Raw genomic sequence first — 16,595 nt, forward strand, 5'->3', positions numbered from 1 at the left:
TACATGAAATAATATATATTGTCAAGTACTTACCGCATTGAAAACTTAAATATTTTTCACCGACATTACTTTTGGACAAAAATAACGGATGACATACGATTTTTACACTCAAGTCTACTTAATATTCAATTGGCAGTACGTATATTTTTGTCTTGGAGGTAAGTGATTATTGTAACATTAACATGCAGATGTAAATACAGATAAAAATGTACCTTTCAATCGGTATATCAAAATAGCTTTATGCATTCTTCTGGCATTTATTTAAAACATTATCTAATAAATATTGAGAAATTTCTTTTAGATTGTAGGATGTATTACAGAAGATTGCCAAACATGCAGAGAATTGCGATTTTTTTTCTCAACTCTAACATTACTGTAGTACAGTTTGAAGATTAAATTAAGATGTTTAAAGTATGACGTCACTCATAGTAGATATATCAAATTCCTTTTCACAAATGCAATTATGAAATATTACAACAACTTATCCCCCAGATTTCATGTTTATCTAAAGTTTTAAATGCTCAAAGATATGATCATGGAAACAAATAACGATATCAATGCAAATATGCAGTTCAAGCAAGGTCATTCAAGTAATTTTATTTGATATATCAGGCAGAATCAAAGTACATTTTCTATTCAAAACAATTTTATGTAGATTTAAATCTAAATTAGAAAAGGCAATATAGAATTTCAGAGTCTTGATCAGAGCACACGACTAAATAAGAATATGCACGGTTTATGACTTGATACATTTGAAAATCGTAGGAATAGTCCATATGCTTTGAGTGCATTATATTTGTTTGAAGATAAAATGTTTTAAAAGACATGATAATGATCTACCTACATATAGTACACATATTGCATCATTTATTTTAGTAAATAAAGGTTTTTTTTTGTTTTGTTGACATGGGTTTTTGTAGTATGAATTTGTATTTAAATAGTCATTCTTAATGTAAACAAAAAAAAAAAACAGTGTTAGAGGGCAATTAAATTTTAATTAACAATCGTAATAACAAATGGATAACTTGGTACACATTAAAAAAATGAACGTAATCATAACTTACATGATCTATTATAGGGTTGTTCAATATACCAGTTTTGTTTAGGACATACACTATTAAAAAAGATTGATGTCTTAACATGATGCATTAAGTAATATGACAGTTCATTGTTTAAAAAACACTGAAAATCGCCTTGCCATTTAGGATTTGATTTCAACAAAGCATGCATTCCTTAATTGATTCAAGAACATAAGTTGAAATGCATGTTGAATGTGTTACATCTCAATATGCATGAATAGGCCTGCTAACAGATCAATTGTATTTTTATTGGCTTTTCATTATCTTTTTGAAAATGCTAATATAATTTTAACAAAATGTTCGACAACACACATGATCGGTTGTGATTTCATACCGACACCAGAGCCTGATCTAGGAGTGGAATATCGTTCAAAATGACATTGAAGAGTACACATATATTGCAAATGACTAGTTATGACAAAGCATACGAGGTTCCATGAGTATACGGCATACGCTGATACTATACTCGGCATCAAATACATAATATAACGTTCAAATCTGAAATTAAAAAAGTGGTCTTCAATTGTATTGACGCCTACCATTTCTAAATTGTGTTAAATAACTTGCTCATTTCTGCAACATTTGAAGTATTCAAATCTGTGATATTAAAATCCAGCATTACAATGTTTCTGTTGGCAAATTGGTCGTGATTTTGTTACCAAGACGTAGACGGTTATTGACCAATACAATAATGTGGCGCCTAATTTCCTGTCTAGTTTACCGTACATACAAAATAATTGTTTATTTTTAATTTCGTAAGGAAATACATGGAAATAAAAAAAAACAAATATCATCGTCAGTATTTTTTCAACAATCCGCTTTTTGGCAACATTCAAGGCCGAATTACAATGAAATTAATCGTAAGGAATTATATCTATTTTTATTGAGCATATCAAAACACTTATGATTGTGTTTTTTTTAACGGAGAAACGCAATCCTAATGAAAAAGGACAACTCTGCCTCCATGATAGGAAGCCTTCGGAAAATTGTGATTAAATCAAAAATGGGCTTCAAATGACGTCGATTAGTTTTATTTTTATCAGTAGGTACTACATATTTTCATGTTGATCTTAAGCGCCTACCACTTTGAGTTTTACAATTTTCCAAATCAACAGTGCTTGCTCCATTTTCAAGTTCATCTTGTGAAATCTTTGTTACAAAATGTAAATTGAATTTTCATTTATCATGAAATATGGTTTCTACTTTGTCCAAAGCTCACTTTCTAGTATGATTTTTGACAAAGGTAGCATCAAATAGTTCGAAAAAGAATGCTTCCTGTTGTTTTTCCTTTGAATAAACTGAACTTTTATGAACCTAAACAAAAAAAAATACGTTGTTGGAAAAATTATTCGAGTTATCTCATTGGTTCTTGATTATTGATTGCATGTTTTGTTTATGTAAGGAGAAATAGTTTGAGTGTCTTAAATTGTTTTCATTTGGTAGAGTCACGGACGGTTGGAAACATCCAAACTTATTTGATGTCATCTTTAGCACCTGTTTTAGTAGTCCGGAGCGTTCATCAATTGTTAATTTTGTATTATTATGAATGTCGCTGTTGTTTTCTAAGATAGAACTAATGTCCTTTGAAACACTTGTTTTACTTCTCTGTTTATTATCATCCGTACTCTTAAATAAAACCGTCCGCAACACAAGACTTAATAATATTCTTTCCATCTATGCAAAGTTCAATCATGTGTTAAAAATAATGGAGGCAATGGACGGGTTTTTCAGTAGTTAACCGTCGAAAAATCAAACTCTGTATAAATATACTTGTGTTGGTCTACCTCCTTTTGTCGGAATATTGGTAGTATATCTTTCGACTATCATTAAGTACGATGTGTCACTGCTACCGGTTACATGCAGATATTATTAATAGCAAAAGTAAACAGTTTGAGATTGAACAGTAATTTTTTGAATGAATATCTGCTAAGTTTCGTGGTTCTTCTCTCGTTGATGAGGATAACTTTTTACCCGTCTTTTCCTGGAAGCCTGCAATGTTTGAAATGATCAGTTGATAAACGAAGATAGAGATAATGAAAATTAATTTGGAATAAAAAAAAACAACAAACAAACAAGCAAGCAAACATACAAACAAAAACACTACTAACTTTACTACTACTAATTTCAATTATACTACCACTATAAATGATATTAATAGTGAAATAGAAAATAATGTATATCAAAGGCTTAAATTTTCATCAGGGGTTTCAAAGAGTTTCAAGTTTGAAATACAAAAATATTAAAGAGACATTTTTATCATGTTTTTTGTAGTATATTTTTAAAAGGATCGAGTTTTGATAAAAAGGTTCAAATCTAACTCCTATTCAAGCAATACTAACCACGTTTCTCATGATTGGAATCAGCTGGAATAGAAAAAAATATTGCTTATTGGTAACGATCTTTGTTACTGCATAGATAATTCGTACGTAAAATGCTTACGAAATTAATATTTTCGAAGGCTTCATTCATTCACTTGGTTTGTAACAAAACTTTTTTACTAATTGAGCCATATTTCACTTGTTGATCGTTACTTAGGCAAATGGCAAATCTTAACAATGTTTTGACTAACTCAAAGACTGCTCATATTTTTGCTAATATTTCAAATATCATCGGTTGCCAATTTTCTCTTATGATATGTTTGTTAATAAGATAACTTGCTAATGTAACGTACTGGATATAATTTCAAACTAAATTTTCATTCGTTCAAATAAAAAAAATCATACATAAACATGGCAACTTAAATATCTTTGACATCATCAACCGGAAATGAAGTCTACATTTAATATTCTTATGATAGAAATGTCATTCTATGATTCAATTTACCAATCTTATATCCTTTATTTCTTTTTAAAAAAAAGTTGAAAAATTTTGCGTATGAATACGCTGGCTTTTTCCTTGCTAAAACAATTAAAATTGTTGCTGATTCTGTACCATGCTTGAGTTACTCCCCTTTGCACATAGTTGAATATCTTATAAAGTAAGGTAAAAAAAAGTTGAAAGTTATATATTTACTAATATAAAAATAATTTTATATAACAGTTATAACTTAAAATTGAAAATGGTTACATTTTCACTTTTAACCATTCAGAAACGCTTTACTTACCATTCAATACTATAACCTGATGACTAACCACGTCTTGTCTTGAGTTTCTACAGATGTATGTACCAGCGTTATCCATCGAACTCTTTTTAATTTTCAGTATACTATACAAGGTTTTCGTTTCTTTTTGTTGGTATTCTGTTATACTGATACCATCTGTATAGCTTGCTCTTAGTTGTCGACCATTATGGAACCAGTCCATAAAATCGGGCACTAAATTATTATTTGTTGCATTGCATATTAAACGTATCGGATTCCCCTTTTCGGTAAAATTAGGTCCTAATATTTGAATAGCTGAAAACACATTTAAAACAAACGAATGTAAAGACAAAAAAATGTGGATATGACTATTTCTTAACGTGTGTATAGGTGCTTATCAAAATGAGGTTAAATAAAGATGTGTTTAACACATTATTTAATGGCTTCAAATATGTGTTTATCATTTGACACTAAGTCTAAAAGACGACATTTGCATAAAGTAGTAAATATCATCGCTATTTTTGCCCAGTATAGCGGACTATAAAATATCGCTGATATTGTATCTGACATATCTTATCACCTAATTTTTGAATAAATAAAATGATTGCGCGATAAGACATATTTACATTCATACTTCTATTAATCGTTATTCAGACGTACTTTTATTATGTTGAATAATTTAGCAAGTTCGAGTTGTCTGAAACCGTTTTCCATCATTTACGTGAATATATTAAATTATTGCATGCACGAGAACAATAAAATGTTCCCTGATTGTTTTTTTTTTCTAATTACAGAAAAGGTGTGAATAATTTACTACAGAAAACCTCATAATGAACAAAGTAATGAATTACCTTTATCTGTATCTACTGGCGGGAGGTCTACAAGTGTGACAATGATAAATGTTCATTAATTTCATTTAAGCAATTTTTAAAGAAATAATAAATAACTAGTGTAATAAACAAGCATTGTAAATTTTATGTAATCAAACATTTAATATCAATATCGAAAAGTATTTTGTTGTGTGTATTACAATATATTTTTTTTTGTCGTATTTAAAAGACATCCATAATCGTTTTTACATATTTGCAACAGGACGCAATCAGAATTTGTTAATAATTGATTGAGGATAAATATACAAATAACGTGTAAATTTTGTTTTTTGTTTTGTTTTGTTTTTTTATGGGTTTGTTTTTATTTTTTTTAAATTGAGCTATTCACCAAACAAGGTTAATACCGATGGTATGTAGAAGTACGTTCAAAGTAAATCACAAACACATACACTGTTTGTTTGTATTAATTATAATTATAAGCTAATTGACAAATTATTACAGAAAAATATAATATGCTAACATAAATTTGCGCTTAATCTTTGTCTGCATTATGTTATGTTATATAAAATTCTTGAATTCAGTTAATAGCTTCTTGAGTTTTAATCTCATCACTTATATTTGTATGTTAATTTGAAAAGTCTTCATGCCTTTATGCTATTTTCGTTGTTTTCATTTATTTAGTTATATCATATTTGCATACTTCAAAAGTATAATAGTTCATTGACTGGTTTATACTAACCTATTACTGTTAGCTTTATCTTCCGGTGCATTTCCTCTTTCGTGCTGATCTGACATTCATATTCTCCAACGTGATTCTTAGTTACGTCTTTGATGACAAGATTCCATTGGTAACTCCTGTCTGGATGATCGATGTAGTAACGGGGATCATTGGTAAACACAAAGTCACCGATGGTCAGAGGATGCTCCTCATTCACTCTTTTCCACACTACCTTTAAACATAGATACATGGTACATATGCAAGAAATGCATGGCAAATCCTGAATTTCCGGTAAAAATCGTATGACTCTCTTTGAAGTTTATAATTCATCAGGCAGACTTAGGTCTGCTTTTTAAAAACGCCAGTTAAAGTCAAAGTTCAGTTAGGCGACTGCCTATAATTTGGAATAGGGTTAATACTTTGATTATCCAATTTTTCACAAAACTATATTTTCAGCATTGGTTACCAGGGTTTTACAAGATATATATGATTTTAATTTCCAGGAATATATATACTAAAGTATATAGAAATAATTGGGGGTCTGCAATTATATCGCACGTATTGTGATGTTATTCTTGTATATGGAATTTCTTAAAGGCGTACTATTACATTCTTTAGTATATACAAAATATCGCCTGAATTCAAAATTAAGCGCCGGTTTGATTATTCCTAAAAACGGAGACGGAAAAATGCGCACAATGCAAGGTAAAGACTTGTTCTTTGGATTGTTAAATTTAGAATAACAACCGAGGGGCTAATGACGGGAATAGCAGTGCGGCGACTTCAATGATTAAGAATGTATTACATATTACAAAAATGTGCATGATTTTTACTTCTGAAGTTTTATGGTCGTCATCATGAACTCGTGGATCGTTATGGTGTATCCATCAGCACCATGAGAACTGATTTATTCAACGGGTCATAGTTTTCCTTTCCTCGTTTGTCTACCCCGGACTTGACTTTTTATGAGCAACTCGGCGGGTGTTTCTAGAAAAGCAGAGGACGCTTACCCTACCGGTGCACCTGGTGTATGCTCCCAGTTTTTAGTGGAGTCCGAGTTGCTCATTTACTTTTGTAACTTTGTATGTATGATTTTAGTTACTTTATGTTCTTTGTTGTTTATGTCTGTTTTCCATGTCTGGTCTTTGTCCCTGGATTACATTCTTTTGATTACCGCTATAACCTTGGTTCCCTTGATTACTCTTTTACAAAGACTATTATTTAATTTCGCGCTGTTTTCTTAAAGTGGCGTTAGGTTTTCCTTTATATACCGCTAAGTGGCGTTCATTTCCTGAATCTCTACCTTAAGTGTAACGTTTCCATTTCAAGACATGACTTCTTTTGGAAAGATATCTACAAGGACAAATAATGATATACCTTAAAGGTAATTAAAGTGCTACCTTTTTAGTTCCCAAGTTAATAACTGAACATGGTAGAGTTACTGTAGCTCCTACATGGTCGGTTACATTTGTGCTGGTATCAATGAATGATGGTGAAACATAGGAAGTCCACTGTCCTCCTACTGATACTGAAATAAATGTCAAAAACAGACTTTTAATAGTTAGTGGAAATTAAAATAATATCATTTATCTAAAAAACACATCAAACGACCTAATACTTTGCATTTAACACATCAACAGTAAAAGGAAAAGATAAAGATGTTACAAACTGAAACAGAATGCAAAGGAAAAAAGTATTTTCATCAACCAAGTTTTGACATTTTATAACATTCCATCATTAAACAAATCTGTGAAATTTTCGAGGCAGTTTTATTCCCGTAGTGTTTGCAGTAAGACAGAAATTGAATTGTCATTAATAATTTCTTTGGAGAACGCTATAATACGATTTGAGAAACGGTCACGAAAATTGCCCTGTTTTACAGTTATCAAAAGTTATGAATAAAGAATGACAAGAAACAATATTGGAAGCAAAAACCAGAGAATGGTTATACATGAGAGAAATATATTAAAATGTGCTTTAGTACAAAGCTTGACATCATGTGATCTCAAAACCTTTGATAGCGTAATCAAAGGAACCAAGGTTATAGCGGTAATCAAAAGAATGTAATCCAAGGACAAAGACCAGACATGGAAAACAGACATACACAACAAAGAACATAACGTAACTAAAAGCATACATATAAAGTAAGCGTCCTCTGCTTTTCTAGACCCGACAGGTTGGTCATAAAAAGTCGTCCGTGGTAGACGAAAGAGGAAAGGAAACTATTACACGTTTAACAAATCAGTTTTCATGGCGCAGATGGATACACCGTAACGATTCACGAATTCATGATGACGACCATAAAAATTTGGTAGTGATGACTTCAATCTTGTAGCAACATAACCCTGTTCCAGAAACTAGAAGTTGACAATTCTGAATGAAAAGTTTGTTCTGTTTGTTGTAAAGTTTGGTCAATAGTTTTCCTTTACCATCGATTTATAAGTGTATGTGAAGATATTAGGCTTACTTCACATTGTCTGTAGTATCCTTTATCTCAAGTTCTTTGGGGGTAGAAGCGATGTATCAAATCCCCGAAATTAGGATTGTTTAAAAATACTACGTCATCGATATAGCGGAAACTGAGATGAAAGGATCTAGCTAAACGATATTCTCTCTTTCGGATCAGATCAACTATGAAAGCATATTTATATTATTAAATACCAAAATGCACATGTTTTAAACACATGTGATGATAAAAGGCAAATCGCCTTAGTAGTGAAACTCCATGCGATTGTGAGAACAGCTACGTGTATACATCTATATAAATTAAATTCGAAAACGCGAAACAAATGTGTGCAATTTTAGTTAAATTAAGAAAAAAATACAGAAATAATGTACAAATATTGAAAAAAGAAATTCTAATCTACTCTCAGATTTATAACATTTTTAAATAAAAGAAATAAATAGTCTTTGTTAAAAAAATAAACCACATTTATCATCATCCAATGAGTAACTTGAATATGAGAATATGCAAATTTTTTAACCAAAATCAAAAGTGTACGATTTGAAAATGATTTTTAACTGATAATATTAATAAAAAGATTTTGAAGTCTTACCTGCTAATCTCAAAGTGCAAAGTAGTCCAAAAATCGGATAATTATTTCTTTTTCTGGATTTAAATCGAACCCGGTTTTCCATTTTCACCACATTTTTGTCTAATCCTACATATCAAACAATCACAGTGACACTGATATCCAGACCATTCAATATGAAATTCCGGTTCTGAAATAAAATACTTTTTTGTATTCAATCAGCTTTACAACAAATACTCGAAAGCAATGGAAACAATATGAGAACATATCAAAACCAAATTAAAAGAAGTAATTGATCTTCATCGACAGAAACATAAACATTTAAATCACTTAAAAACCAGCATTTTCAATGTGTCTCTTTAACATTTCTATGATAGAAAAGAGTATTTGTTAATGCAGAATAGAACGAGTAATCAGTTTATTGAACGATTTTAAAGATACTAGTGTGAAAGTACTATAATTCGTGGAGTACCAATTTTCTTGGTTTTTGTGGGTAGACAAAACCCTAAAATTTGGTTCCGGAAAAAAAGGATATTTCCACTGATGTGTATAGGGAAAACCTTAAAACCACGAATTCAAGAATCCATTAACTTGTGTTTCTTTCCTAATCCACGAAAATTGGTATCTACGAATTAATGTACATTCACAGTATGAGTTCTGAATACTACCAATTCTGTATACGATCTAACATATTTAGCTGTGTATATAATATTCATTGCAATAGCATGACAATTTCACCTTTATACATTGAACAACTACTGGATATTGACGTTGGATCTATAGTATTTCTTGAAGCCATAGTTACATTTATTGCCATATATAAAACTAAAAATAAAATACAGAGGAATAGAATATAATTAGTCTGAAGTATTTTATTCTAAAACTTACCATGGGAATGCTAGTGTCAAGAAAGGAGAGAAATAAGGTTCAATCAATAGTAAGGCAACATCTTAAATGGGTTAACGTTTGTTTCAATGAAGACAGATCTTTTAAAATTGCACTTTCAAAAGATCATCTGTGCAAATACCAGGCAGTGGGTGGCAAATACCTTTTTTAAAATTTTTTTCTTTTATTTCATATCACAAATGCATCCCTTGGAATGCTCATCTTCAATTAAATGCAACGGTTAAAGAGAAATGAATTACATAGAAATCATTAAACTTTATCAAAAAAAGTGAGATAACTCTTATTTTGTTGAAAAATTTGATTGCTTTCACATTTTTATTTTCTGAGCCATTAATTGTCGATTTAAAAATATCTTTTTAATAATGAACAAACGAATCATATAAATATTACATGGAAACAAAACATTCCGTGGTATGAACCATGTGCCATCCATATCATAGGAATTTAGGATGTCTTACATTCCCCACACACGTTGTCGTGAAATATAATTGAAGACTTTAATATGAAAACGGGCAAACATACATTTATGTATATTTTTCTCAATTTTTCATGGATAATTAAGGTGATCCTTAAACACCATCTTGTTTTTCAGACAAAGACACAGAAAACACAAAAGAAGCCACACAATTGTTTGTGACCAACTGTGAAACATATTGGTTGATCATTTTGATATGTCATACGCATTATATATTTCTGCTGACAAAGGGAAATATATTAAAGAGTGTCTTAACATTTTGTCACTTTCAAGTTTGTTTGAAGAAAATGCAGCCTAATTCAAAAATGTTTTAGGCTTTCAATACCTGCCACATGCATTTTAAATAGAAGAGACCCTCATAGAATAATTTCTTTGAATTCAAAGAAGAAGAGGTACATAAATAGTTTTAATGGCCTACAAGAATTTTATTTTATTTTTATTTTTTTCTTATTCTTATACCTTGAAAATATTGCAGTTTAGATAACAATAAGCTTGAGTTATAGTTATTTTTGCCTATTTACTATTTGTTTTTCTTTGAATGATATAATTCCATTGATAAAATAGAGTTACTGAGAACATGTTGATGCCAACGACGCAGAAGAATGATTATTGCTTTTAAATTACTCTAATAAATAAATCATTTTAAATAGCAATCAACTCAAGTATTTAATCGACTTTTCCTTTGTAAGATTAGTGTCCTATTGTTAAGTAAGCGGATGATATATAAATTGAATATAGACGATATAATATAAATCTCGCTATAAAACATCTATTTATATCAGTAGTGGCAGCAGCTGCAGGTGATATTCATATGTGTAGTCCAGTTCTAATTATTAATATTTTTGCTCCTGTATTAATAAGAATAAAAACGGAAAATCAAGGATACCAATAGCTGAAACCTTTTTTGTGGTTATTTTAAGGTACAGACACTTAAACTAAACAGCCACGATACAAAGCGTAGTTGTGTTGTAAGCACAGAAATAAAGCTATGAGGAGCGAATAATGTATTTTAACTAAACTAAGAAACCCATCGCCTTATCACCTTAGCTAGTTGATTAGAATTTATACACACATATATCTATCAAAGAGTAATCAAGAGTAATCAAGGGAACCATGGTTACAGCGGTAATCAAAACAATGTAATCCAGGGACAAAGACTCGGACTCAACTAAAATATACCTTTTTGTATAAGCATTATAAGTTTTTGATTAAACCAAATATTTTTACACTGTGTCTAGACCTATATCGCATACCCTATAACGCACCCTAAGACCTATATCGCGCACAATATATCGCACCCTTCACAGACCACACTTGAGTATAGATAAAATATATGGTATTATTACATGGGGTATCAACCCCGACCCATATCAACCCGCGGAGTTGCTCTTATGGTGATATAGGAGTCTCGTGTTGATACGGCATTTGATACACAGTTTGACATGTGATATTTAGTATAGTTACATTTCCAACCCGAATACTTGAATAATACTAATACCTACATGGTATCAACAATAGATTTTAGATTGTCGCACTATTCATAGACGAAATTGTACAATCTGTCCCAGTGGTTTTGTTGTAGTTTTCTTACCGCAAGTTTCGGAAGTCGTAGCTACTGTTGTAGTGTGCTTTTCTCAAGTGTGGGAGATCTTCCTTACTGTTGTAATGTGATTTCCTCAAGTGTGGAAGGTCTATTGTTCTTTATTGGTTATACCAAAATACAAAGGACTTAAAGTTTTGGTAGTTTGTGGTGTCTTTTGTCGAAGTCATTATTTCGCGCAACTGGTACCCTTGGAATCAGAATATTACCCTAGTCGCATTACATGCATAACATGTATGTCTGACTTTTGTTGTTTCTAAAAGCTAGCAATTTCATGACCATTTTTTGGCCCAAAAATCATGTGTTCATTTTTTTATGTTTGATTAACTTCAATTATTTATAACAACGTTAATATTGTATTAACTATAACCTTTCGTTTTTGATTATTTGCTTTAAAAACAATACTAAGAAGAACATGATGTTTAACTTATAAAACGTTTTTACGTGCATTCGTTGAGGACTTAAAAAGGAGAAGAAATGCCGAAATCAATGCATATGCAAATAAATATACTTAGAATATTCATTTTGGAAAAATCCGGAAAAAACAATCCATGTTTTAAACACAGTAAATTTCAATTAGACAAATAAAAACGAATAATGATAAGATAAATAAAATATAAACAAAAACGAAAATATTACATAAAACAAATAGTTATATAAAATAGATACAAACAAACATGAAGAAAGAAAACCACCCCCGAACAATAAAAAAATTAAAAAAATACCAAACATACAAAAATAAGCAAAAACATATTAAGTACCTCGACATTTATGAATGAAAATCCAGATATATCACAAATCACATTTGACGTTCATTCCACAAAGATATTGGCTTAAGTAATAATATTCATCAGCAATATCAATCGCCAATAAACTAGTTTCTATCATGGTAATACGCAATGAATTCGGTCAATAACTAGAAGTCATTTATCACATTTGACATTAAGAACCAGTATCTTACTTAAATTAACGTAATCTTAAAATTAGTTTTTTTTTAAAGCTGTTAAAATCCTAAGACAATTTTTCAGTCGGTCCCAACATCCTTTTAACAAGCTATATGATCTAAAATCTCTGCAATTTTCTTTCAATCTATTTTTTTTAGAATAAGTTTATTTTTACATTTAAAAGATTACGAATTGCGATATTGTTTTTGTAGTTAAAATAAATATATTGAAACATGGGACATAAGCAAATATACTCCATTATTAACGGTTATTCGTTTGCAGTTCATCATATCTATCAATCAGAAATTTTGGCGGGCATAAAATCAAAATGTATTTCTATTAATTATACCAAAAATTATAATCTGTGTCTCAAAAGTATTGATGTTGCAAAGAACAATAAGACATGAAGCACTTTTGATTTTAATTGTAAAGATTAAGACACCTGAATTCTTGTACATTTCTAAATTTTACTTCCTACACTTTCAATCATTACATTGTATATAAAAAGAATGCAACTTGATACACATGTATATAGTACGGTCGCCTCTATCTTGAAGGTGGTTAAGTGTGATATCGATTTTCCCCATGTATATATTTCTAATACTGATAATAAGGAATTACTTCTTAAAATTACAACATTTACACGTATTAAATTTGTATATTTTTTATATTGATATTAAATATCGCTGAAATGGAGACCATTGTTGATGTATATGGCATGTTATATTGCAAATATGAAAAAAGCTATAAATTCATATTTTTGTTAAGCACTTTCGGTCGTAGTCAATTGTTAATCTGCTCAAACAAACTATATATGTTGTGCTTTTAGAGCACATTGGCATTGATTATATGAAACAAGACAATTCATGTAAAAATTAAATACTTTGAAAGTCAAAACAAAGTGTCGAATAAAAGAAAATTGTAATTAAAACAGACACAGTTACTTTTTCGAAACCGTAAATTTTATGTCTTAATTTGTTTTTCTTTGCATTTGTTTTCTTATTAAACTTTTTAACCATAACAGAACTAAATAGTGTAAAAAATGATTGCTACAAGATTGAAGTCATCACTACGGCAGTTTCATGGTCGCCATCATGAACTCGTTCATCGTTGTGGTGTAATCATCTGCACTATTAAAACAGATTTGTTCATCGAGTCATAGTTTTCCTTTCCTATTTCGGCTACTCCGGACTTGATTTTTTATTAACAACTGCGTAGGTGGTTCTAGAAAAGCAGAGGACGCCTACCCTACCGGGGCACCTGGTCCTTTAACATTGGTTCCCTTGATTACTCTTTCAATAGTGCAACACAGCATTCTTGGTTGTAATCGTCAATAACAAAAATGTTCTGTTTTTTTTTTCTTTTTTTTCCTTTTTCTTTTGTAAAATCAAATCCATTCCCTGAACTGTACTTTATATAAATTAACGTTTTTCAATAAAAGAAAAGAAATGGAATTCAATTGTTATACTATACTTCATCATTTCCTTCTGAAAGCTATCATTGCTAGGAATTGTACCTATCTAAGACTCAAAGGACACAACGGTTCAATTTCAATTTCTTATTAAGTCCAATGGTACCGAAAATGTTGATGTTGTATGACGCAATACAATGTTTTCATTTAAAAAGGAGAGCAAACACTGCGAGTAATCATCATTCATAAGCAAATATCAATCAAGGAAATAAAAATGATATAATGCATACTATTTTGAACCCATCAGTTCAGCAATATGCTAAATTGAGATGCCATTAAACGACAGTTCATTGTTATACAGAATGGAAATGGAGATTACGATCAATTAATTGTCATCTTACATCGTGTTTGAAATTGTAACATCTCGTTTACCACAAAATATTTCACAGAATGTTATGTTCATGACGTGTTTTTTTTTCTAGCATAGGCTTGTAAAACTTGTATTGCATTTTCACAATCCCTGTCTGGATGAAAACCTAAAGTTTTCAAAGAACACCTTTAGACCACTTACGTACAGAAGGAATTTCGACATAGACAGAAAAAAAATATCTTCAATCTTTGAAAAGGAGTTTATATTTGATATACAGATTATGAAAAATAAGAGAAAAAAAAGTTTAAAAAAAAAAGAAATTAGGTATATGGTGTATATATCAAGAGATAACTACCCCATCGTGACGAAAATGTCAGCCCAAAGCCACCCAATGAACGTCGAGGAAACCCTCATACCACAGGACAAGCTTAAGCTTCAGCTGCCCCCAAAATACCATTAGACACAGGTACAGCGAAAGAGTTACAGTCCTTGAACCGATCCGCACAACGATTTGACGATTTTGGTTATGCAAAACACATACGTTTATCAATACGTTTATCAATAATATACATAAACTTTAGGGGTCTCGGCACTATACGTTCAGTGTATAACCTACAGGACAACGTAGCATTGTTAAATATATCTTTTTGAGCTTAATGTCAATATTTGACCCAAAGTAACAAGAAAACAGCATAAACAAGACACTTAGGTATAGAAAAGAAACTCCAAGCTTAATAATTAAGTATTCAATTACGCTTTCAATTCAGGTGCCGTTATCGTAATTCTTTCGGCTCATCTGTATTTGAAGTCTCGAAAGTTCCAAGTCACTCTCACTTCATTACTTTTGTTTTGACGTTTCTGGACAGTACTTGGGTTATTGTGATAGAGGTATGTGCATGTAATTTTCTTTTCATTTTTATGCCAAATATGATGTATGTCTACTTATAATTAACATAAAAATGCATATAACCATCAATTCTACAAGTCCTGATTGAAATTTTGTTTTTTTTTTCAATTGATGCTATGCCAAATATTGAACCTTTGAAATAATTAATGCATGGCAAAACAACAAAAAAGCCTGAATTGCTTTTAACACTACACATACACACAATATAACTCTCAATAATGCTTTACTATTACGTAAACTGCATGTGAAAACTGAACAAATGTCATGACAAGTGTTTATCTTCAGTAAAAAAACGTATAAATTTGAAATGTTTCATAGATAATGTAGAAATTTAAGTTAAAAGAAAACTAGGAATATCTTTCAGAAGGAAAATTAGATACTCCCTGTACCATTCTTATACAATTATGACGAGTTGAAACCTTCTTCTGAAACCTAAAACATTTCTTTCTAAAAATTTGGGTTAGTTAACATAGTTATCGAAATATAAGCTTTTTAAGAATTTTTCTATTTAACATCCTTCACTATTATATCTATGATTCAGGAACTTACTATGAATTTTGTGAATTAAACTTTCTCGTTTTCTGAAAAATTACCAACGATGTTGGAGCTGTCTAATCTGCAAAGTAAATGTTTCTGTCCTTCCCTCCGCGGGACTCGAACTCGTGCAGCTGTGACATCTATGGCAACACCACCTACCAGCGCCCTAGCCATTCAGCCAACTGAGCTATATAAAAAACTTTTTCGCTGGCCGGGTCATTCCTCCTCTTAGGTTTAATCTAGGGCTGCAACTTAGTACACGATTATGGTAGTACGAGACACCTCATCTAGGTGTTGTTTTGTAGGATAGAGGATCAAATGAACGATACATGTCACAACAAATTATTAGTAATATTATACAAACGACTCAGAATGTGACGACTATTCTCTACATTGCTCCATCGGATCAAATTATCTTCCCTGTATTTACTTACTTGCATCCAGGACTTAAGATATGATTTAAACATGCCAATTTTGATGACACGAAAACAATATAGATATCTTGCCGTATTTTAATTTTCAAACGAAATTTATCTTAATGATTATTAAAAAACGTAATATTTAAGATATTCGAAAAAGTGTTTGTAGTAATGATCATTTTAAACGTGAACTGTTTTATGCCAATTGGGCTATGCTAATGTTTCACTCTAGTAATATGATGGTATCTAATTCTAAAATTTGTATTTTTTACAAGCCATTGTATTTTT

At 30.7% G+C, this 16,595-nt stretch overlaps 1 protein-coding gene across 2 annotated transcripts; it reads right to left on the minus strand.

The window, feature by feature from the left end:
- Positions 1-964: 964 nt before the first annotated feature.
- LOC148621534 (zwei Ig domain protein zig-8-like) lies at positions 965-12,645 on the minus strand. Of its 2 annotated transcripts, none has more exons than XM_088576028.1 (8): positions 12,481-12,645; positions 8,763-8,928; positions 7,107-7,234; positions 5,728-5,938; positions 5,010-5,036; positions 4,183-4,473; positions 3,422-3,442; positions 965-3,068 (listed from the first exon to the last, which is right to left on the minus strand). In XM_088576028.1, the coding sequence occupies exons 2-8, from the start codon at positions 8,842-8,844 to the stop codon at positions 2,926-2,928; spliced, it is 903 nt and encodes a 300-aa protein (XP_088432154.1). In that variant the 5' UTR covers positions 8,845-8,928; positions 12,481-12,645; the 3' UTR covers positions 965-2,925. The 2 variants fall into 2 exon arrangements, with proteins under 2 accessions (XP_088432154.1, XP_088432153.1); XM_088576027.1 differs by having other exon boundaries at positions 966-3,068; positions 3,419-3,442; positions 12,481-12,644.
- Between the last annotated feature and the right edge of the window lie 3,950 nt (positions 12,646-16,595).

This window comes from Perna viridis, chromosome 3 (assembly GCF_037379345.1).
Source record: "Perna viridis isolate PV_CMFRI_1.1 ecotype Kerala chromosome 3, ASM3737934v1, whole genome shotgun sequence".
NCBI classification, from domain to species: Eukaryota; Metazoa; Mollusca; class Bivalvia; order Mytilida; family Mytilidae; genus Perna; species Perna viridis.